Raw genomic sequence first — 22,683 nt, 5'->3', positions numbered from 1 at the left:
CTGAGCTACGCCAGCCAGGGCTTGAAGAACATACTTTTTACTGTAAGAACTCTCGGTTTTTCTTCAGAGCACTCTGGGCATTGCCCAGCTGTGTTTGTGGTTTGCACACCCTGAGAACCCTGAATAAACCTTTACCACTTGTTTCTAGCCGGTGCCTTCTGACATTCATGCTCACAGTGGGAGGGCCAGCACGAGTATTGCTGCAGGTAACGAACATTCTTCTGTGTGCTTTCTCATGTACACACATGCACAGTTCTCTGGTTTTATGGAGACGTGACTCCCTGGGCGGTGTTTGTTCAGTTTTCAGGATGCGCTGTCAGGGGAACACACAACCCACAGTGTGTGAGAGCTCCAGTTTCTCACGGCTTCCCCCAGCACTTCGTTATCGGTCTTTTTAATTTTAGAAGCTTTGGTGATATGAATGGTATCTTGTGGGTTATTGGCCTAAATACGAAAAGTAAAATAATAGAGTTTCCAAAAAATAACAAAATGTGTTCATGACTTTGGGCTTGGCAAAGAGTTAGTTTGTTTATTTTTAATCCTCACCTGAGGACATTTTTTTTCATTGCCTTTCTAGAGAGAGAGGAAGGGAGAGAGAGACATTGATGTGACAGAGAAACATCGATTGGTTTCCTCCTGCATGTGCCCGGGCCAGGGATGGTACACACCTGGACCAGGACTCAAGCCCAAGATGTAGGTATATTCCCTGATCAGGAATCGAACTCACAACCCCTCGGTTACAGAACGACACTCCAACTGACTGAACCACACTGGCCAGACCTTGGCAAAGATTTTTAAACAGGACACAAAGAAATAATAAATTGTGCTACCTTAAAATCACAAACTTTTATTCATTAAAACACAATTAGGACAATGAAAAGGGAAGCCAGAGCCAGAAAGAAGATATAAATTTATAAGACAATCATCCAACAAAAGAATTCTATGCAATATATCTATCCCAATATATTTTAAATTACAGGTCCGTTTTTTAAAAAAGAAAAAGATAATTGATCTACCACTTCCCAAAAGATACCCAAGTGGCCAAAAAGCATATGAAAATGTGCTCAACCAATGTCATCAAGGAGAAGCACACTGAAAACAGGATAGTCCGTTTTTTAACGGGAAGAAAATGTCACAAAACAGAGCCCTCTGCATGTACACAATCCAGATGTCCTGGGCACCCCAGGGAAGTCTCCCATACTGTGACTCAGTGTCGGAATGCACCCGTAGAAAGAGCAGCCTTCGCAGCTCAGAATATGGGGATGGAGTACTTTTGAGGCTCAGCTTTAATACTTGGCCTAGGCAAAGAGGGAGTACCAATTCTGGGTCCGAGGATCTCAGCTGTGGTCCCTCCTGGCCGGCCTAGGACCCTTCCTCTGCAGGACTCAGGGAGACTACTGTGGCCGCCTCTACCGCCCTGGCCTCCCACCTGGCCCGGCCCGGCAGCTCAGAGCTAGACCTTCTGGAACGGCATTGTTCTGCTAATCACCTATAATTTCTGGAATTTACTCAGCAGCCTGCCTTCTGAGGATCTCAAAAGCCATTTGTAGATCCTGCTGATAAAATGGCTGCCCCAAGGTCAGGTAAGCTCTCTGCCAAATTACTTCTGGGCTAAGAGGCAGTTTTCAAAACTCTGCAGAGACCCAGGGTGCCTTTATAGCAGGCTCCGCGCAGCTGGAGCCCCGGGACGAAGGCACTGCTCATCTAAGCATTATGGGATTATCCGGGTTGGCTGGTACTCTCCATAACAGGAGTATGTGGTTATCGATGTGGGCTGATGTACCCACGGATGCGGCCACACACCAGGCTGCACTTGTATCTGGGCAGAGGGAAACTGAGGCAGGACTGGGCGAGTCCGGCAGGCCTGCAGCAGAAAACAGGAGTGCGTTTCGGTTGGAAGACCAGTGAAGCAAACAGATGGGGAGAAGCCCAGGGCCCAAAGGAAATGAAGACTCAGCTGAGTGTTCTTTCTGTTTTCTCCAGAAACAGAATTCTTCCTGGAACCCCAGCAAGGGGCTCCTTGGCTCCCTTCCTAAATGTGTTTCCCAAGCAGCCCACCATTGAGACAAGCCTTGTGTGGGCACAGCCTAGGTCACTCTTCTGGGGACCCCATCTCTTCCTGGGTCCTGCAGGAAAATCGAGGTGGGTGCTGGGAACTGGCTCCCGCACCCCCATCTCTGCAACCTCTAACCCAGCTGACCCACCACCCTTCCATTAGCCCTTTGGATGCTGTGTTGGGGGAGGTAGAGACACAGAGAGGAGCGGCCCACAGGTCCTGCCCATAGACTCTTCGTGTAATAAATGCCAGAACAGATGTGCAGGCAGGATGGAGCCCGTCTTAGGCAACGGTTGTCCCTGCTCATAGGAGGTTCCCTGGGGAAGATAGAAGTCTGGAGCAGAGAGAAGCATCAGGTGGGACCTCCACCTGAGCAGTCAGGGAGATGGACAGAGCCAGGTGGGGAAGGTGCTTGGGGTGAGGAGGGGCAGGCCGAGACCACTGAAGTGTTTCCTATCTCTGGCCGCTGTCTCTCCTGTGCTTGGGCCGGTCCCGTGTAGCTCTGCACTGACTGGCTCTGTGGGACTAAGGACTGGGTGGTGAACAGAGCCTGGCCGTCGGCGTGGGACCCCTCGGCCCAGGTGGTCAGGCCTGGGGGCCAGCGTCACAGCTGACTCACCTCCTTTCAGTTTGCACTTCTGGTGCACCCAGAGCAGGCTGGCCCCCGCACCCTGAGTCTGGAATGGTGGAGAGGTGTGTGGGTGCCACCTGCACAGGCCCCTTGGGGTAGGGGCAGGGGTGGGGCATCAAGGAAGGGATGAACATGTCTACAGTGAGTCAGGAAAAGAAAGCGGTCCTCTGTGCACACAGACGTCCCTCCTCTCTGCTGCTGATGCCCAAGCGGCTCCCTGTGGTAAGAGAACACTGTGGGCTTTGAGAACACGCCCTCCCGCCCTCCCCCCAACCCACTTCCCACCTTGTCTAGTACCTCCTGTGACACTGCTCTTGCTGGTTCCAGCTTACTGAGCCTCCTGGGGGCCAGCTGTCCCAGACACACCCCCAGCCCCACCCCAGAGGGCCAAGGTCAGCCTTCCACAGTGTTTAATGTACACCCATTCTCAGAATCACAGAACCCCTAAAGAAACCCCAAGAAAAAAAGGTCACTAAGATTGCCGCACAGCGGTGACAGGAGTGCCTTCACTGGACGGAGTGCAGTCCTCACACAGAGGTTCTCAGCGGGCAGCAAGGACTCCGAGCTCGCTTCCTCTCTGGCCTGATCCAAAACAGGCAGCAGGAGCTGAGGTCTCTGCTGCTCCCACGCAGGGATGGGCGTTTCTAGGCAGGAGACCGGGGTGGAGGGCTCTGTGCCAGCCCACAACCCCCTGCACCCAGCTCCACTTCCTGTGCCTCCCAGGGTCCACGGCTGGCTTTAATTCCAAGAACATTCTTCACACTCCTAAGGGGGTCAGAGTTGAGCCTTTTAGCGATGCTTTCTTCCATTTGAACCCCAAAAGGCTCCAGAGATAAGTGGCAGCCTGAGGAACGTGCTGGGAAAGGGGGCCCGCCTGCTCCCTGCCTTGGCGGGCTTCATCTGGCCTTCCTGGAACGGTACAAGGGAGCGGGTTCGGCGGGTTTCACAGGTCTGAGCAGACAGATGTCCTTGCCATGGCTGACTTGGTTCTTAGCAGCCTGCTGGAAATGCCGGTCTCTCTGCCCAGCTGGTCTCACCACCCACCGCAGCTCTTGGCCTTGCAGCTCTCTGCCCAGACTGGATCCACACGCTCACCTGTGGCTGCTTGTCTGGCTGTTTCAACGTGAAGTCCCCAGCGCGGGGCCGCCCTCCTGCTCTGGGGCTGCCTGTCTGCCGGCTCACGTGGGCTTCACGGAGCACAGCGCCCTGTCCCACCACCATTAGGGGGCACCTCATCCTGCTGCAGGGGACAGGGGTCTGCTTTTCCTCCCCAGACCTCCCCACTCCCCTCACAGAGCTGAGGCCACGGGCGGCCTGCCCGCAAGGGGAATGTGCGCGAAATGACACTAGAGCCTGCAAGGCCTCGCTCCTCCCAGGGTCTCAGTCATCGAGTCAACCATCCCAGTGGACGAGGTGTGGTGACCACATGCCTGGCACACCCAAACCGGGGAACTGACGGGCCTTGAAGCCGCTCCCCCCAGGCTAACTGCCAGAAGTTCCCCCTCTGCTCTGTATAAATCATTTCCTGAAGCTCCCCCACTAGACCCCTCCTCCCCGTAAGAGTCCCAGGAGGGCCTTTCAGAAGTGGTCACGTCCTTCGTCTCCTTCTTCCTCCCCGGTTGTGGCTTTGATTCCTCTTGCCACGTGGGTTTCCGCCCTCCACGTGGGCTCCAGTTGGCCTGTTCCTCTCTCCTCAAGGCCGGAACTGGGGGCATCAGCCAGGGATTAACGGCACAGAGTAAGCTTCAAAAGCCACGGGGGCCATTGGAAGGCCTGAGCTTAAAGGTAATTTCCCTTCCCTGCAAAGGGCAGGCATTTAGTCCAAATGGGCAGAGTCAGGCCAGCAGGGGACAGGGAGCAGCCACAGCCCAGATGGCCACCCCAGAAGAGCGAGCGACTGTCCCCAGCCTGAGATGCCAGATGGCCACTGGTCTCTTCTCCTAGAGGTAAGAGGGGGTCGCTGGGGGCCTTGCAGGGCTTCCTCACGGGGCCTGGAGGGGAAGCAGCCTGGGCCGGGGCTGCCCCCAGAGGCCAGGCGGGGGTCCCTCTCTGTGTCCCTGCTGTGTGACCGCCCGTCGGTCCGTAACATCGCCTTCTCTATGCCCAGCCGAACGGCAAGCACTTTTCTCTCCTTCTTCTCCTGAATTTTTAAAACTGTGTATTTTCTTATAGCAGAAGCCATATACACTCCTGGGATTATTTTTTAATATAAAGATTACAGAAGATTATACTGGAGAAAGAGGGGGCAGAGCTGCTCCCTCCCACCATCCACCCCCCCACCCCCCACCCCCCACCCCCACTGAACCACAGTTCAGTGTGAATCGCTCCAATTTAAATTAAATGAGATATTGAAATTCAATGGCATGTAGAAAAGAAAGTTCATTTTCTTCTCACCGTTGGCTGCCAGTGCCCGGGGGAACGTGGTATTCATCTGTTGCACAATTCATTTGCTTGGAGAGTGGAGCCCGCTGCCAAGGAGAGAATTTCTGAGCATTCGGTTTTGTCTCTAGGCTGCGAGGGAGCCGTGACCCCTTCACCCCCCAGCTGAGGCTGCCAGGCCTTTCCGGGGAGGTGAGCTGCTCTCTGGGGTCCCAGGGAAACTGGAAGGCGGATCTAAGGTTCAGAACTCCCCCTTCTGCGTGCACCCCCCACCCCGCTGAATATTTTTTCAGCTGGGAGATTAAAAATGAGGCTGTTGGAGGCCAAGTCCTCAGCAGCATTTAATAAGGTGATCGGACCTGGTGTGCGTGGGGGCCCCCTAAAGTCCGTGGGTGGCGCTTTGGTCTTCCAGACAGGCCCATGCCCGCTGAGAAGGGGCCCAGCACCCAGCTGTCTGCAGCTGGGGCAGGCACCGCCTGCGTCTCCCCAGCTTTAATGCAGGCCCCGAGCACTGGGGGGCCACTTGGCACCTGTGGACTTGGAAAATGATGTTCCATCTCCAGAGAAGGACAGAGACAGGGCACTGACTAGAGGCAGCAGACAGGCGGGGGTCAGAGTGCCAATCACGAGCCCGGCTGGCTGAGCCAGGGTCCCAGGTCCACCACTTACTAACTGGTAACGCTGGGCAACGTCACCTCTCTGCCTCGGGGTCTTCATCTGTAACACGGGGATGAGGATGCCTCCCTGTTGTGTCTGTTGTCATTGAGAGTCAGTTCACTTGTCTCTGGGTCACGGCAAGCACTCAATAAACCTTCCGGGCGGTTGGTGATTCAGGGCTTCCATTACCAGATGCTGGTCGTGGAAAAATAGCCAGATTTTTGCCCCATGTCAACTCAGTGACATAGTACTATTGTCCCAACTTTCAGATGTGAAAACTGAAGCACAGAAAGGGCAGGAGACTTACTCAAGGCCGCTCATTAATTCACGTTTTTAATTCAGAGGAGTTGTAACTTTTTATTAGGAAATTGTTCGAGTACAGGGAAGTACAAAGGATACCTTAACGTGCACTTACAACATATTCGCTGAAGTTTCCAAGAGGTAGAACGCTGAGATAGTACCTGCTTTGTCCTCCTCGCCCATCCTACCTTCTTCTTCCTCCTTCCCAGAATCCAATGCTCACCTGCAGCTCTCTCAGAGGGCTCTGTGGTGTGTTACGCCCATTTATAAACTGCCCGGTCTTTCTTAAAATGTTCGGATTGATGTCCTACCTTCCAGTTTTGCTTTTCTCCTGCTCAGCAAGCTTTTGAGTATGAGGATGCTGCAGATCCGATTCTTTCACGTTGGCTGCTGTGTGGTTTTCCACTGAAAGAGAAGGTCATGATAGTATGCCACAGATTGTCCATTCATTCTTCTGACAAACATTCTGAGTTCTAACTTTTACCCGAGGTGCCACAGTGAACACCCTCCTGCCACTGCCTCATGGTCACAAGTGCACAGGTTCCTGGGAGACACAGATCCACGAGTGGAGTGGAGTGGCTGGGAGGCAGGGGACGAGCTACCCCAGATGTTGTCCAGTTTGCCCCCCCCCCAGGAGTGTCCCACTTCCACTTTATGGGCATAAAGAGTTCCCAGCTCTGCAGCCAGGAGCAGCATCCCCTCGTGGTTAATTCAGTAAACGCCTGCTAGCACGTGCAGCCCGCCAGGCCCTGCGCGGGGTTACCAAGTGACACAGCCGGGCCCAGGAGCCCTGTCTCCAGAGCCCGCATGGGAGATGCTACAGACCTTCTCACTCTGGCCCCCTGTGGTACCTACTGAGCTGTGATTTACATAATTGGCTGTTTATATGTTTGCCCCCCCCCCCCATGCTAGGCAATGATCCCCTGTAGTAAGGGGTCTGGGTGGTACTGTCTTTTGTATCTCTAGATCTGTGCTGTCTGACATGGCAGCTGACAGCCACGTGTGGCTCCACCGGGGACTTGAAATGTGGCTTGTCTGATTCAAGATGCGCTCTTAGTGTAAAAAGCACACACCGCCCTTGGAAGACTGAGTATGAAAAGAAAGAATGTAACCGATCTTAGTAACAAGTTTTATATTGACCACATGCTGAAATGATACCTTTTGGATTACATGAACTACTTATTGAAATGAAATGTTTCTTTTTACTTTTTTAGTAAGGCTATTAGGAAATTATAAATGGCCCTTGTGACTCAGATCAGACTTGGGTTGGATGGTGCGACCCTCCATTTTGCCAGGCTGGCGCCGTGTGGCAGGCGTCCAGGGAAGGTTGAATGAATGAGTGAATGAATGATCCGATGCTTGTGAACAGGAGGACCCCTTGTATCTGAGCCCCCTCTGGCTCCACCCCTGGCATTCACAGGCAGTGCAGAGAGGCTGGTCCCTTGCATAACAACCCTGACACCCTCCCCTTCCTCCCTTCCTCTGCCCCAGAGGGAGGGAGGAGTGTGCCGTGGGAGCCGATGGTGGCAGAGGGAAGGCATTGTCTGTCGGGCCAGCCTCCCCCTGAGCGGGGCCTCACGGAAAGCCCCACATACACCAGGGAAAAGATGTCCTTCGAGGTCTAGTGAGCACCCTCAGCCCGCTCCCAGCCCAGGCATGTGACCCCCCTCAACCCTGCTGGCGCTGTCCCCGTATGTCCATCCAAAGCCCACGGGAGGCCAGGCCCACACTGTAGAGGGATGTGAGCCAGCCGCTCTGAGGAAGAACGCCAAGGGTGCTCACCCCCCCACCCCCGGGCACAGTGCCCAGGCCCTGCTCCCCACGGCACTGGCTTTGATGCCTTGCAAAAGGTTAACTTTGAAGCTGCCAGTCAGGCCCCTGAGCCAGGCGAGGCTTGAAAAGAAGAGCTCTGAGGCCTCTAGCCTGCAGCCTCCTGCAGAGCGACCCCTGAGCAGATGGTCTGAATGGCCCGGGCATTGCCCTGTCTCCAAAGATGTGCAGAAACCTTACCCATTTGTGACCTTGGGAAGAAATGGATTTCACCGAAGGTTCCCGATCACCAAATCTTACCCCTTGGGCACAATGGTTAAATGCACTTTAATGTGGGATGTTTGACCACAGCGTTTGTCCTTTCCTCTGTGACAAGTGCTGACCATTAGTTACAAGGCTGGACCATTGCACGGTGACATCCTCGGGTGCTACCGAGCATCGAGGACTATCCCTTCATCCCTGAAATGACTCTCCTAAGCTGAACTGGAAAAGCCAAGCTTATTCAGGTAGATTTAAAGTAAGGGCAAAGGTTTGAGCCAGGTCCTGCCTCCAAGCCCTGGGTGGTCTTCGGCACAGGGCTTTGGGGCGTGGGCAGGCGAGGTCCCCAAACATGCTCTTGAATACATGGCATTACTGCCCTTATAAGAACACGTTGGTTATATGAACAAGAATGCCCGTCAAAAGCAACAGCTTCCCTGCAGATCACAAAGGATCGATCGTTTTGTCTTCAAGATGGTTCCTAGGTCTGCTCTTTCCCTGAACTTGGCACAACCTAAATACATTCAACAGAGCCAACTCACCCAAGGGCTTCAGGAGGCACGAAGACGGGAGCCATCCGCGATCACTCCTGTCCCTGCTGCATCCCACTGCCTCCCTCCCCCCCACTTCTCAGCAGCTCTCCCATCCCGGCACAGCCCCGCCTCCACCCCTGTCCTACTGGCCTCCAAGGCTCCCGCCTCGGGAGGTCCCACCCCCAGGGCCCTGCCAACATGAAGAATCCCACCCCAACCCACCATTACACACCAATATTTTGAAACATTGTAAAAAATAATTCTTTTTTTTAAAGATGTTATTTATGTCAGAGAGACAGAAAGAGAGCGACAGAAACATCCATAGGTTGCGTGTGCTCCAGGTGGGGACTGAACCCACAACCCAGGCATGTGCCCCGACTGGGGATGGAACCCGTGACCACCCCTCTGTTTGCAGGCTGGCGCTGATCCACCCAGCCACACCAGCCAGGGCTTAAAAAATAATTCTTATCATTTTTCATTTAAAATTACCTGGCTAGTAAGTCACTTCTTCAATTTAATGCTGGCTCTGAGTGCTCAGCAATCCTGCACACTCAGGAGGATGCTTGGGAAGGAAGCGAAACCACAACGCGTTTACATGTTTTCAAAGGTACCGGAACTTGGGTGAAGACTGAATTTAACAACAAATAACATGTCGATGTCTGAAGCAAACTTTTGTTAGTTTCTGTTTTGCAGGTTTCGCTATATTTTAGAACCCATGAGTTTTTTGTTTTGTTTTGTTTTTATAATTTAACTTTTGAGCAGGGTAATCCATTCTCCTGATTCCAGTTTCAAAAGGTACAAGGGGACCAGGGGATAGAGGCCCCCAGGGCCTCTGCCCCAGGCCGCACGCCCTCCCCCCAGGCAGCTCGGTGTCTGGCGGGACCCTCCAGAGACACTTCATGCTCGTTCTTCTCCCTTTTCAGTGAAAGGATCGGAAATTTGTATACTCTCTGCACCTTATTTTATTTCTCACGTGGCGATCTTTCTGTATTAGGATGTAAAGAGCTGTCATTCTTTCTTATGGCTGCAGAGCAGCCTTTTCTGTTTTTGTTTACTGTTTTTCCTTCCGACTCTGAAACAATTTTATGGGCGCATGGAGAGGCCCCAGAGCCAGGCACCGTCTACCTCCTGGAGCAGCACCCAGCCCCACCCTGTCAGGTCGCCTTCCCCAGAGCGGAGTGGGGCCAGATTCCCTGCACGCCTCTCAATCCAGCCACGCCCCTGCTGAAAACACCCCAGTGACCAGCTGTAGCCATTGTCATAGAGCCCGAACTCCTGAACACTGTCCCAGAAGCCCACCTGTCTGGCCGCCTCTGACCTCTGGCCGAGGCTCACACTCTCAGCTCCCCACTTTCTCGGCCCCTCACCAGGCTTCCTGCAAGCCTTCAAGGCAGAAAGACGGCCCTGCTTCACTCTCACCCTACCGTCTTCTTCCAGGGACACCTTCTTGCCCTGTCCCTGAACTCTGCCATCTGCTTCTCCGCCCCTGAACTTGGCATCTGCAACCCCCGTGATGCTACCCATCATATATATCAGGGCCCTCTGCCCACTGGCCTGCAGACCCCAGGAAGCTGGGTCTTGCCTGTCTGTTCCCCAGACTGCCGGCATCTGACAGAGTGCCGATGCTCAGGAAGGAAGGAATTAATGGACGCACACACCAGCCCTTCACCGTCACAGTGTGCAATGGGGAACATGTGACTTGACCCTGATCCCGTGCACGCCCCTCACTCGTGGGGCCCCAGCTGTCCACTCTGCCTGTCAGTTTGACTCTCCTCATCTGCATCATCTGGGCTGCTTTTCAAGGCCCCTGGGCCAGGCTCCTTTTCCCTCGGCTTTTCCACTTCCATCCCCTTCAGTTCTCAGGTGGCTTCTGCTGTTAGTCTTCCTTCGCATCTTCCTACCTTCCTACCCTCAGGCTCCTCCTCCATAGAAGTTCCGCAGCTTCTCTTTCTACTGCAGCGCAAAAGCCCTCAGGCTGCTGGTGGGGTTCATGCACCCTAGTTCTCTCCCAACGCCCCAGAGCCTGGGAAGCCTCCCCTCCCAGCCCCCCACAGCGGGACCTGCTCTGGCATCTTCTGGTCACGTGGTCACTCCGGTGCCCCACCCATCCCTGGAGGTGAGGGGTGGGGAGGTGTCCCTTCCTCTGCTCTTTGGCAGTGTCTGCAAGGCAGATGTTGTTGTCATTTCACAGCTTAACTGAAGTATGACTCACATACCACGGAATTCACCTGTTTTAAGTGAGGCGAATCTCAATACTTTTTAGTGAATCTACAGATCCCTCTACCCATTTATGGTCCCTCCTCAAGCCCAGCCCCAGCCCTCGGTAGCCACCAGCCTGCCCTCTGTCCCTACACGTTTGCCCGCTTTGCCCATTTCTCAGATGCAGGGTCATGCAGCGTGCGCCCTCGTGTCTCGATCCCCGCCCTGCGCGCAGCGGCCCTGAGGTGCATCTTCCTTCTCAGGGCCGGGGATGGGTGCACGGTGTGCGGCCCGATCACGGCTTGTTTCTCGCTCACTCGCCAGCTGCAGGACGTCGGGGTCGTTTCCACTGGTTGGCTGCTGTGAATGCAGGAACACCCACGTACAAGCCTCTGTATCCACACATGTTTTTATTTCCCCTGGGCGGGCACCTAGACGTGGAAGTGCTAGAAGACGTGGTAAATAAACGCCTGACTTTCCCAGAATCTGTCGAGCTGCCCCTCAGAGCGGCTCACCGCGTCACATGCGCAGCCCTCGGGCCGGCTCCCTCCACGTCCACACGCCACCGGCTTCCTTCCTTCCTCCTTCGGCTCCAGCCGCCCTCGGGCCTGTGAAGTGGTATCTCACTGCGGTTTTAATCTGCATTTCCCTCAAGACCACGGACGCTGAGCTTTTTACCACGTGCTTCTTGACCATTTGTTTATCTTCTTTGGTGCAATGTCTATTCTCAACATTTTGATTTAATATTTTAATTTAAATTTAAGTTCTTCATTGGGTTACTCGCCTCCTTGGGCCTGAATTCCGGGAGTTCCGAGTGCATCAGCCCCTGATTGGATGTGCGATCTGCAGGTGCCTTCTCCCAGCCTGCAGCGTGGCTTCTCATTTCCTTAATGGTGTCTTTGAAGTTTCTAATTTTGCTGAAGTGGCCACGGATTCTTGTGACTTTCCATCTGCTGGCAGATGCTGCTTTTTCTGCTGGGTGCCGGCCTGGCCCGGCTTTCTTGGGGCCATTTCTTCCAGTGGTGTCTTCCACACACGGACAGCGCCTGACTGTGACCGGGCGGCGGGGGGCTGCTCCCTGCTCTCGCCAGCTCTCCCCAGCTCGAAGGGGCAGTGCCATGCAGAAACCCAGGCTCCGCCACCCGCTTGCCCAAGACTGGCAGCAAGCGCTGGCACTACCCTAGGCCTCGGTCATCTGGCCTGTGATGGGGTGTAATAGTGCCCACCCCAGAAGGCCATGCAAAGTTAGTACCTAGAATAGGGCCTGGTACCTAGTGAGCTCAGAACAAACATGAGCTGGATTTGTCTGATTCTTTCAAAGTTACAGTGAATTTACCCCACTCTTGCTTGGGATCCTCCCGGCAGCCTCCTGAGCTGGTGCTCCTCACCCCACTTGAGGCGTGAAGACTGAGACTCAGGATGTCTGAGCGGTTTGCTCAAGGTCCCACAGCCCCACAGGGGGGCTGCCGAGGTGCCAGCCCAGGCCAGGGGACTCCAGCCCAACAGCTGCCCGCCGCCCCCAAGGCAAAGTGAGACATCTGCCACCCAGAAAGCTCAGGAAAATACCGTCCCCGACTGACCCTTAGGGCCCCGTGTCAACACTGCTTGTTAAACCAGTTTGTGTCAGACACTGGGCCCAGGACAAGGGACACAGGGGACACAGAAAGGAGACATTCATTGTTGCTGCCCCAAGCTGGATGCCTTGTACCCCAGGGAAGACAGAACTGCTACTACGCAGTGTGGTCTGTGCAGGTCAGAGGCCTGGGCTTTGCGGGGCACAGAGCAGGGGGCTGGACCCAACCTTGGGTACAAGGAGGGGGCTTCTCAGTCACCCCCAGGGCATGGAGCAAGGGCATGGCTCTCAGGTGGCTCCCAAGAAGGCAGGCCCACAATGATTGGGGCGTCCTTGCTGTGTGGCCAGCCTGTCTGCACCCCCAACTCTACACTCCTGGGGCCTGTTTCTTTTTTTTTTTTAATTTTTAAAAATTTTAAATAGATTTTATTTATTTTCAGAGCAAGGAAAAAGGAGGGAAACATCAATGTGTGGTTGCCTCTCACACGTCCCCCTCTGGGGACCTGGCCTGCAACCCAGGCATGTGCCCTGACTGGGACTCAAACTGGCAACCTCTGGATTCGCAGGCCAGTGCTCAATCCCCTGAGCCACACCGGCCAGGGGCCTGTGTTTCTTCTTTAACTTTGTATCTAGGGCATCTTCAAACATATACAGAGAGAGGGAAGAGCACAACCAACCCCCATGTACCCATCACGAACTCCAGCAGTGACCACTGAGGGCCGTTCTCGTCCCTTCTCCCATCCACTGAGTACATTCCAGGAGTCACATCACTCCATTCCTGTGGCCCCCATTTCCAAAATCGCACAGTGCAAGCGTGGGCACACACATGGGCACAAAAATCTCTCCGGAAAGCAAAGACCACCTTCCACTCGGTCGGTATCGGTGGGCCCTGGTGAATCTCCAGCCTTGCCCTTTTTCAGCCACGCATCCTTGGTCCAAGCCATTTGACTTCTCTGAGCCTCAGTTTCCTCACCTGTAAAATGGGATGCAGTACCTGCCGCTGACAAGCTGGCTGTGGAGACTAGCCAAGAGTGCAGACTGTCTGTGGGTGCACAGCTATACAGAAAAACAAAGACCCCACAGGGGGGTCAGCCCCAGTGTCAGGAGGGGGAGGGGGAGAAGAATGGGGAGGGGCACACACAGACCTTCAAATATCTATAACAACAAATCTCTTAAGGAAAAAAATATCCTGCAGATATGGAAAGTTGTTACAGTTGGGCAGTTGGTGAACATGTAGGTGTAGCTTTTCTCAGTCTCTATGCTTTTTGGAAGAGTTGGGTTAGTTCACAAATCCAATTGCAGCAAATAAAAGCGAAGCTTGAAAGGAACGGTAACTCAGAATGTGTCCACGCTTGGCCCGTGGGGGGTGCCTGCCTCAGTTATCTTGCTGTGTAACAAAACGTCCCAAAGTTAGTGGCTTAAAACCACCGTTTCATATTTTCTCCCAGTTCCGTGGGTTTCCAGGGCTTGGCCAGGTGGTTTGTGGGTAATGCATGACACCGACTGCGGCTGCCGTCACCTGACGGGGACCTGCCTGGGCTGGATGTCCAACCTAACAAATACACAGGGCAGGTGGGTGGTGATGGGTGTCGGCTGGGACCTCAGCCAGGGCTCTTCCTATGGCTGGGGCATCTCTCAGCACGGTGGCCGGGTCCCAAGAGGGGGCTGTCCTGAGAGCAAGTGTTCTAGGTTGGGGGAAGCAGAGCAGCCAAGGCTCCAGGCTTCCTCACCCCCGTTGTCTTTTGTTGGTTATGAAGTCACAGGGCCACGGATTCTAGGAGGGGGAAGTCCACCTTGCCTCTCAATGGGGAGTGGAACAAAGAATTTGCAGCTTTCTTTAACCTACCTCTGTGCTCAGCTAATGATCGTTGAATTGTTGAATATGGAACTGAATTTCAGAGACTTGCCTCAGATAGGGAGTTAATTGCTGGTGGAGTTTCGGGAGTTGTGGGCAGAAAGATCTTGTCCCTCTAGCCCTCCATGACACCCCGTGGGGCCCCTCCAGGCCTGAATACCTCCAAAGCCCCACGTGACTGGGCTGTGCACCCAGGGTGAGGGGAGGTCGTACCATGGTGACCCACAAGACCCACGACTTCCCAGACCCACACAGGGTCTGCCAGGAGGCCAGTGTGCAGGGGCCCTCACTCCCCTCACCATGGGGGCCCCCAAGCGATTCTGCTCAAGGCCATCCTGAGTGGGATGACCTTCAGTCAGCACTTGAGCTTCACTGAGCCTCAGGCCTGCCCTGATGTCCTTCTGGGCTCCTAATGACACCTGCTGGCCAGTGATGTCTCAGCCCTGACCTTCCCTTTGCTTCCCCTGACCCCCTCCTGGCGTGGCACCATCCCCCTCATCACCTACGCTGCCCTCTTTGGCCACTGAGAAGGGGCACAAACGACCGACCAAGGCCATGCAGACAGAACAGCTCCCCGCTGCTTCTGGGCAGGGCAGCCTCAGAGACACTCTTCTCTGCAGCTGCCCGGGCAGCCCCACTGGTGGGGCATTTTGGCAGGTGGCTCCCTTTGGGAATGAACAGTGGCACCTGCTTCTTTACTTGGAATGTGCCTGGTCCCCTGGTCCCCTTCTGAAGACTCCGAGTTCTTCATGGGCTCACTCAAACCCCATTTGTTCTGTGAGGAGGTGTGGCGTGCCTGCACGGCGCAGGGCTCTGCGTCCCATGGTGGGGGGTGGGAATGGCCAGCAGTGCGGCCCTGGCCCCTGCCCGCGGAGGCTCACCTGTGAGTGCAGAGGCAGCCCTGCAGCAATCACATCGAAGAGCCCACAATGGTCTGCAGTAGCTGGATAGGGTCCATAGAGAGACACTTGCTCAGAGCTATAAAAGAGTTAACTGAGCAAGGGCGGGAGGGGCCAGGGAGGAAGGACATTGCAGGAAGGGGGAGCTGGCCAATGACAACCCTGATCCCTTTGTGCCCTTCTTGGGCTGCACCCAGAACCCCCACAGCCAGCATCTCTTCCTCATCAGCCACAAGGCTGCCCCACTCCCCTCAGGGGCTTCCTCCGAGGCTACCTTCTCAAAGGGTCTCTTCTTGTCCACCTTGTCTAAAATTGCAGTTCTCCATTTCTGCCCTTTATAGCCTCCTACTGTTTTATTTTTCCTCCTCAGCACCCAGACTCGACTACCCACGAGGGGTAAGGGGTTTTGACGGCCCATTCACTTGCCATATTCTCAGCGCCCACCACCGTGCCAGGCATGCAGTCGACTCTGAAACTCTGGTTGAGCCGTGCACAGGAAGTTGCTCTCCAAACCGTTAATCCCTGAGGGGAGGGGCAGAATTGTCTAGTTACCCCACTCCGCTTCCTCTGCAGGCCAAGGGGTCGTGGGCTGAGGAGGGAAGGCTTTGGGGGATAGCTGTCAGGAACCTGACTTCTCTCTCTCTCTCACACACAGACACACAGACACACACACACACACACGCACGTACCAGGCCCTCACCTAGGAATCCCTACCTCCAGCACCTCCCTTCTCCCAAAGCCCAAAGCTCCAGGTGATCCTGATCACAGGCAGGAGTGGGGCTGCTGCTCCCCCTTATTCTCCCGAGTCTGTGGGTTCGAGGCCACCTCCCTCTTCAGTCACTGCAGCTGCTTCCAAGTGGGTGATGCGAGGTGAGGCCCACTGAGCTTGACTACCCCTGAGCTTGACTCACTGAGAGGTGCCCAGGGGGTCCCCACCTTCAGCTTCCCACTTTCCCCCACCCCCAAACTAAGGACAAATTCCTCAGGGGACCAGGCACCTCACCTGGTCAGAATCACAATATCCTAGTGAACTCTCTCTCTCAAACAAAAACCTTTATATTTCAGAAAATTTCAAACACATAAAAATAGAGTGAATAGTATAATAAACCTCCAGGTACCCATCTCTTAACTTGAACAATTATCAACATTATTTCATTATTGTTTCACTTTTCTCCACCCCCCACCCTCATACTACCTCCTTTTTATTTTCCTGAAGTCTGTTCAAACAAATCCAATCTTGGTACTAAATTCAGTCACAAATACTTTTCTTTTTTTTAAGATTTTATTTATTTATTTTTAGAGAGTGAAGGGAGGGAGATAGAAAGAGAGAGAGAAACATCAATGTGTGGTTGCTGGGGGCTATGGCCTGCAACCCAGGCATGTGCCCTGGCTGGGAATCGAACCTGAGACACTTTGGTTCGCAGCCCATGCTCAATCCACTGAGCTACGCCAGTCAGGAACAAATACTTTTCCATATTTATCACTGAGGGCTTTAAAGACACAGTGATACCACCATCACATCTGTTAAATTAGTAATCATTTTTATATTATTTAGTACCCAGGCTGGGTTTAATTTTCTGCAACTATTTCACAAATATCTTTTCATAGCTGGTTTGTCCAAATGAGGACCCGTACAGGTCTGACATGCTGCCTTTGCCTGGTTTACCTCTTCAGTTTCTGGTCTCGCCCACGGACTCTGACTAGTGCTGAGGTTCTCCTGGGGGGTCGCCCATTACCGTCACCCGTGGAGTTTCACAGAACGCCCACGCCTGGGCCCTACCTAAAACAATGAGGTCACGGTGCCTGGGTGAGCTGGGCCTGGGTGGTCGCTTTATTCCTTTTTATTGATTTCTGTGTTTAGTGCCCAGTGATCCTGGCAGGCTGCCAGGGCTGGAAACCCCTGGATTATCAACTGGCATGAGGCATTGTGCCCCCGAGGGATGGGTGACAATGTCTCGGAGATGTTTTTGGTCATCACGACTTGGGGAGGGGCTGAAGCCGGGGATGCTGCTCAACATCCTACAGTGTCCAGGACAGCCCCCAGGACAGAGTGATCCAGTCCCAAGTGCCAAAGCACCAGACACCGGGACATCCTGACACCACAGCACAGACCCCCCTGTCCTCAAGGAGGGGAGGCCTGGGGCCAGGGTGGGGGAGCACAGTAAGGGGGATTCCTTCCATCCCTCACCTCCGTCCACACAGGTGACCGAAGGAATCCTCCTGGGCCTGCTCTCATCTGTGCCCCATCCCTCCCAGCACCCTGTCGCCTCAGGCAGAGGAGGGTTCAGCCAAACTCCCCTGAGACTGGTGGCTCCTCTCTAGGGTTGGGGCAGGAGGTTTGAGGCAGAAGAGTCCAGGAGTGGAACAGATCACCATTAATGGGCTGGGTGACCTGCGACGTGTCTGTGCCGAAAGACCCACACCTGGGCAATGGCAAGAACAACTGTCTGCCCTCAGACAGCCGTCCTGAGCAGGGGGTGACATCAGGGCACACAGGCAGCCTCTTCACCGGGCTTACCCCGGTGGATGGGCCGAGTGGATACTCCGAAGTGTTTGGGGAAATGAATGAATCCCCATGTCTTCTGTGAAAACAGGGCCCAGAGATAGGCTGGCCTCACAACCAGCATCCTGCATTCCGCCGCCTGCACTAGGTTTCTCAGGAAAGGCCCTTCTCCATCCCCCTGGAACAAGAACGTGAGTGGCTGTGCCCGCCACTCAGGGCTTCCCCACACCTTGGCTGCCACCATCAGAGGAGCAAACAGGACACAGGCCTCTTGGCAGCCAGCAGCCCACTTTCCCTCCAAGGTTAGGGAGGTGGGACAGGTGGAAGGGCCGTCCTGCCCCTAATCCTGCCCCCTTCCGTCCTTCGATTTGGGGAGGAAATGACACATTTTCTGCCTGTCACTCTGGACTTGATACGGTCAGAGGAACCAGAGATTACATCTCTAGGAACCACTCAAGGGGAGGACACACAGCTCTGATGCTGACGATGCAACACAATTCTTTCCTGCATTCACCAAAGGAGTGTGACTGTCCTGCTCTATGACTCGGTTTCCCTTTCTAGCCCTCCAGAAGGACACAGAACACGGGGTGTGGAAACCTGGGGTTTGTAAGACAATGCTGGCACGACAGGCTTATGACAATGACAGGAAGAACAGGTGGCAGGGGATGGCTTTCGCTGTGCCAGGCAAGCTGGGTATGTGCCTGCAAAGGTCGCCTCCTGGTGGGAGCCTCCTAAAGAACCCCTGTGGGTAAAAGGCCCTGCACCCACACCAAGGAAACTGAGGGATGACCCCCAGCTGGGAGTCATCAAAACCCTGAAGTCCGCTCAGCCACCAGGAGGCAACTCCTGACACCCACTCTTGGACCCAGCCCCAGGTCCCCACCCCCAGACGTGGTGTGCGAAAGCACGTGCGGAGAGCCAAAGGGCCAGAGTCTAACACGGGGAAGCCCCCCTTTGATCTCGAGGGCAAAGTGAAGCCCCACAGCTTCCGCCACAAGATGGGGGGCGGGGCTCACTCCTTATGTGATCCCAGGGCCCAGCGCAGGGGCGTGGGGTTGTGGATAGAGATGCGGCAGCCTCCCACTTTCCCCCTTACCTCTCCGCAGCCAGGGGGTGGAGTCCACTCAAGCATGGACACCGGTATGGGAGAACGTTGGCACCCCTTTTCACCACCCAAGGCTGGGATGAGTGGCCACCGAGTGCTTGGTACACAGAGCCGGGCAGGGACGCAGAGTGGAGACCCTCCACTGGATCGCGGCCCAAACTTTCGTCGGGTTCCCCCAGGATCGAGCGAGAGCGCACCGAGGCAGGCGGGGCGTGGGGGGGGGGGGGAGTCGGGGATGCACGAGGCGCAGGCAGGCGCGCCCCAGTCACTCTCCCCAGGGAGGCGGCCGGCCCGCCCGCTCCGCCCGGGTGCCGCCCAGCTCTGGGCCGGTGCAATCCGGCGCCCGCGGGCTGGGCGGGGCCGCAGTCAGCACCGCCTCAAGGGGCCGGGAAGGGGCGGTTGGAGGCAGGCGCGCGCGCGGCAGCGGTCCGGAGCGCCGGCCGGGGCGAAACGGCCCCTAGCGCACTGCCGGGCCCGGGCCATGACCCGCGCTGCTCTCTCTTGCAGGCTGGTTGCCGCGGCCACCCGAGCCCGGCTGCTGCCGCGGCCACTAGCGCCCGGGCGGGCCCCGAGCGCCCCGGGCAAGGCTCCGCAGTGAGCCCACCAGGAAGCGGTGAGTGCTCTGCTCCCTGCGCGTCCCGGTGCCTGTCCCACGCTGCCCACCCTGCCCCACCCACCCCTTCCAGTAGACGCTGCTCTTCCCGGGTGCTGCAGCCCCGCTCACCGGCATCCACGCCCCTCAAGCTCCGGCTGCTGGACGGGCGCGCTCCGGGGAGGGTAAGGGGCCGCCGCGGCAGTAGGGGGACCCTTTCGGGCCTGGTAGTCTCCCCAACTTCTCGCAGACTTTTCTGCGGAGAAGCGATTTGGGGGAAAGTTGGGCCTCTTCTGGCCGTGTTGCAACTTGCACCGAGCAGGTGGGGGTGTGTCCCTGCCCGTGGAACCTCTGCCCCCCGATCTTTACCTGACACCCTGCGCCGTCACGAGTTCCTTGGGAAGAGACCAGACCGTCATTCCTCAAAGCTGGAAAGGAGCCCGGCCGGGGCGGGGAGGGGGGCGGGCAGAAGGCCTCGAGAGGAACCATTTCCCCTCTATCGAGTATTTCAAAATATATTATTTATGAACCGCCTCACTTAGGGGCCCCCTTGGCTTCCAGGGCATCAAAGCGGGTTTGCAACCGCAAAGGGCGACCAGTATGAACGCACGCGCGACTTCTGGCCCGCTGAGCTCAGCGGAACTGCGGGGAGGCACTCTTTATAAAGGGGGGCCCACAGCTCTGTTGGGCTACGTCTCAGGTAGTGGAGACTTCTCTCAGACTGTCCCTGGCTGGCTGTTAGGCCTGATAGAATGAAGAGAAAAGTCTGAGTAGCCCTGAATCATGGAGGAAGAGGGAGGAAGAGGAGTTGAAAGGCAGTGAGGGGGAAGGCACTGAAGAGAGAGCAACCTTTGTCGAACAAACACCCCTGTCACAGATGAGGAGGCTGAGGCTCAGAGGGGTGCACCCGAATTGGCGAATTGGCGTGCTCTGGTGTTTCTGCCCAGCTCCCAGGAATGCTTGGGAGCCCCTTTTTGGGGCTGGATTAACTAGAAAGCACCCCCTGGCCCTGGCAGGGTGGGTTACTTGGTTAGAGCACCATCCCCATATGCCAAGGCTGTGGGTTCAATCCCCAGTCAGGGCACATACAAGAAGCAACCAGTGAATGCATAAATAAGTGGAACAACAAATTGATGTCTCTCTCTCTCCCCTACCCCTAAAATCAATATACAAAATTTAAGAAAAATTAAAGGACCTCTTAACCTGTCTAGGCCACACCCCTGGGTACTTCATCCTTGGGAGAGGAGGGAGGCAGTATATTTATGGAAAGACTTAATCCCCCTGCTAGCTCCAAGGAGGCTGAAAGCTCCGATGCCTAATCTCCTCTCCCTGGAAGCCCTTCTCTTGCCGGTGGGGCCCCTGAGCCCCAGGTTTAGAGCCCCTCTGGAGACTTGACATGGGAACTCCCCCAAGTGGACAAGAGAGCAGTGGTAGTTCATGTTTCCTGAGCACTTGTCCTGTGCCAGACCCTGCGCTGAGTGCTGGTGCCCATCTCCTGCATCTTCCCTTTGCATCCTCTGGCCAAACACTGTTACATCCCCGTTGTACAGATGAGGACCCAGAGGCTTGTCGAGGCAAAGTGACTTAAGGTCACAGGGTGGGTAAGTAGCAAGGCCAGGGCTTGAACTCCTAGCTCTCACAGTGCTTTGCTCTTGAATATAGCAGAGACAAGATCAGACCTCTGAGACCACCAAGTGCAACCCCCTCCCCAGTGAAAAGATCACAGCATAATAAACATGCGGGAATATGTACACATCAGAAGTATGCATCCATGTCGAGAAACGGTTTCCTCAGGAAGCCCAGCCTGCCCCTGCAAGCCCCTTCTGCCTTTGGAGCCAGTGGGTGCTTCTGTGTCTCCCGTAAGCAGTGCCACATGGTAGTTGCCTTTGACTTGGTGCAAAGAACATAGTAGTTTACTTTAATCTTTGCACTGAAAAGCTGCAGGGGGTGAGCCGGCAAGCACTCGCTGCTGTGGGCTGAGCTTTGTGACGTCTGTCTTCAAGGCTGCTGGGAAAACAAGTGCATGCTTTTCAGTTAACCCCGTGGTTAATTAACCACTCACTCACCTGACTTCTAAAAGTATATCCCCTGACTTTTCAACGAACATTTCTATTGACATATAACATGAAAGGTGCACACATCATCAGCATGGAGCTTGACCACATCGGGGCCCAGAGCAAGAGTGCGCAGCAAGTATTTTGCTCAAAGTTACTTGGCCAATCAGTGGGAGGCCGAGGCTGGACTGCAGGTGGCCTAAGACGCTGCCTTGTGCTAGAGAAGCAGCTGGGTATTTCAGTGGGCACCCTGCCCCTACCCCCACCTGATCCCTTTTCACTTCCTCTGGGGGTGTCCTTGTGGCCCCAAAGCTGCCCTGCCCGTCTGAGGGGAGCTCGCGGCCTCTCGTGGGTCCACGGGCTAAAGCCAGGAAGATGCTCGTGTTTGTACTTGTGTAGCAGGATAGAAGGCATGTTAACGCTTGTAGCATCTGTTCCCAGCACAGGTCCTTTGGCTGGAATGGCAGGAATGCTAATCCTGTGGCAAAAAGAAAGTGCCTTTTCTAAAGAAGGAAGAAAACCAAGATTTGCCATGTGCCCACTGGGAGCCCAGCATGGCTGGCCCGTTAGTCAGCACCTTCTGCCCTGATGTTCCTCAGATTCTCCCAGCAGGAGTGGAACCTGTTTCCATCTGGTCTGGTGGGTCCACCCTCCTGGGCAAACAGCCGCATTCCCCAGCCGTGATTCTCCACCCCTGCCCTCGGTCCTCAAGTGAGGTCTTTGTTAAAGAGGGAAGGTGAGGCACCATGGTGAGTCATGGCTTCTCAGGGTTGTTCTGATTTCATCTGGGAGGTGGCTGTACCGAGACCAAGATCAGCCTTCCAGTCAGACCCCGCCTTGCACTCACTTTCCCCCGCTGGGCCTCCATGGCCTCATCTGGGAAACCCAGGTATCAGAAATATGACAGCCTCTGCCTAGGGTGCCAGATTTAGCATATGAAAACACAAGATGCTCGGTTACATTTGAATTACAGATAAATGATGACTAATTTCCAGTATGAGTATGTCCCACGCAGCAATTGGGCATCCTGTATTTTATCTGGCAACCGTCTACACCCACTTCCAGGTCTAGATCTGCACTTCACCCCAGGAAGGTTTGTCTCGCACTCTAGACCAACATTCTCCATCCACAAAAGTAATAACTGAAAAGGAACCAGCAGACCTTGTGCCAGAATTGTAAAAGCCGGGGCCTTCCAGCCAGTGAGTGGTTCTTATGTCTCCTGCAGGTAGTGCTTCATCTTAATTACTTCTTACTCCGTGCAAAGAACACATTCATTTACTTTTTGCACTGAGAACCTGCAGGCGGTGAGGAGCACGCAC

At 55.0% G+C, this 22,683-nt stretch overlaps 1 protein-coding gene across 2 annotated transcripts in view; it reads left to right on the top strand.

Moving 5' to 3' along the window:
• Positions 1-4,456: 4,456 nt before the first annotated feature.
• C12H16orf74 (chromosome 12 C16orf74 homolog) overlaps positions 4,457-22,683 on the top strand; it is a 45,408-nt gene continuing 27,181 nt past the window's right edge. The window contains exon 1 of one of the 2 annotated variants that reach the window (XM_036012307.1): positions 4,457-4,633. In XM_036012307.1, the coding sequence (XP_035868200.1) occupies positions 4,601-4,633 (33 nt within the window). In that variant the 5' untranslated portion in view covers positions 4,457-4,600. Of the gene's footprint in view, positions 4,634-19,097; positions 19,332-22,683 lie in introns of those variants that run through there. The other variant, XM_028501960.2, reaches the window with a different exon arrangement.

This window comes from Phyllostomus discolor, chromosome 12 (assembly GCF_004126475.2).
Source record: "Phyllostomus discolor isolate MPI-MPIP mPhyDis1 chromosome 12, mPhyDis1.pri.v3, whole genome shotgun sequence".
In the NCBI taxonomy this organism is placed as follows: Eukaryota; Metazoa; Chordata; class Mammalia; order Chiroptera; family Phyllostomidae; genus Phyllostomus; species Phyllostomus discolor.
The sequence above is the reverse complement of the archived record's forward strand: the minus strand, read 5'-3'. Positions and strand labels throughout refer to the sequence as shown.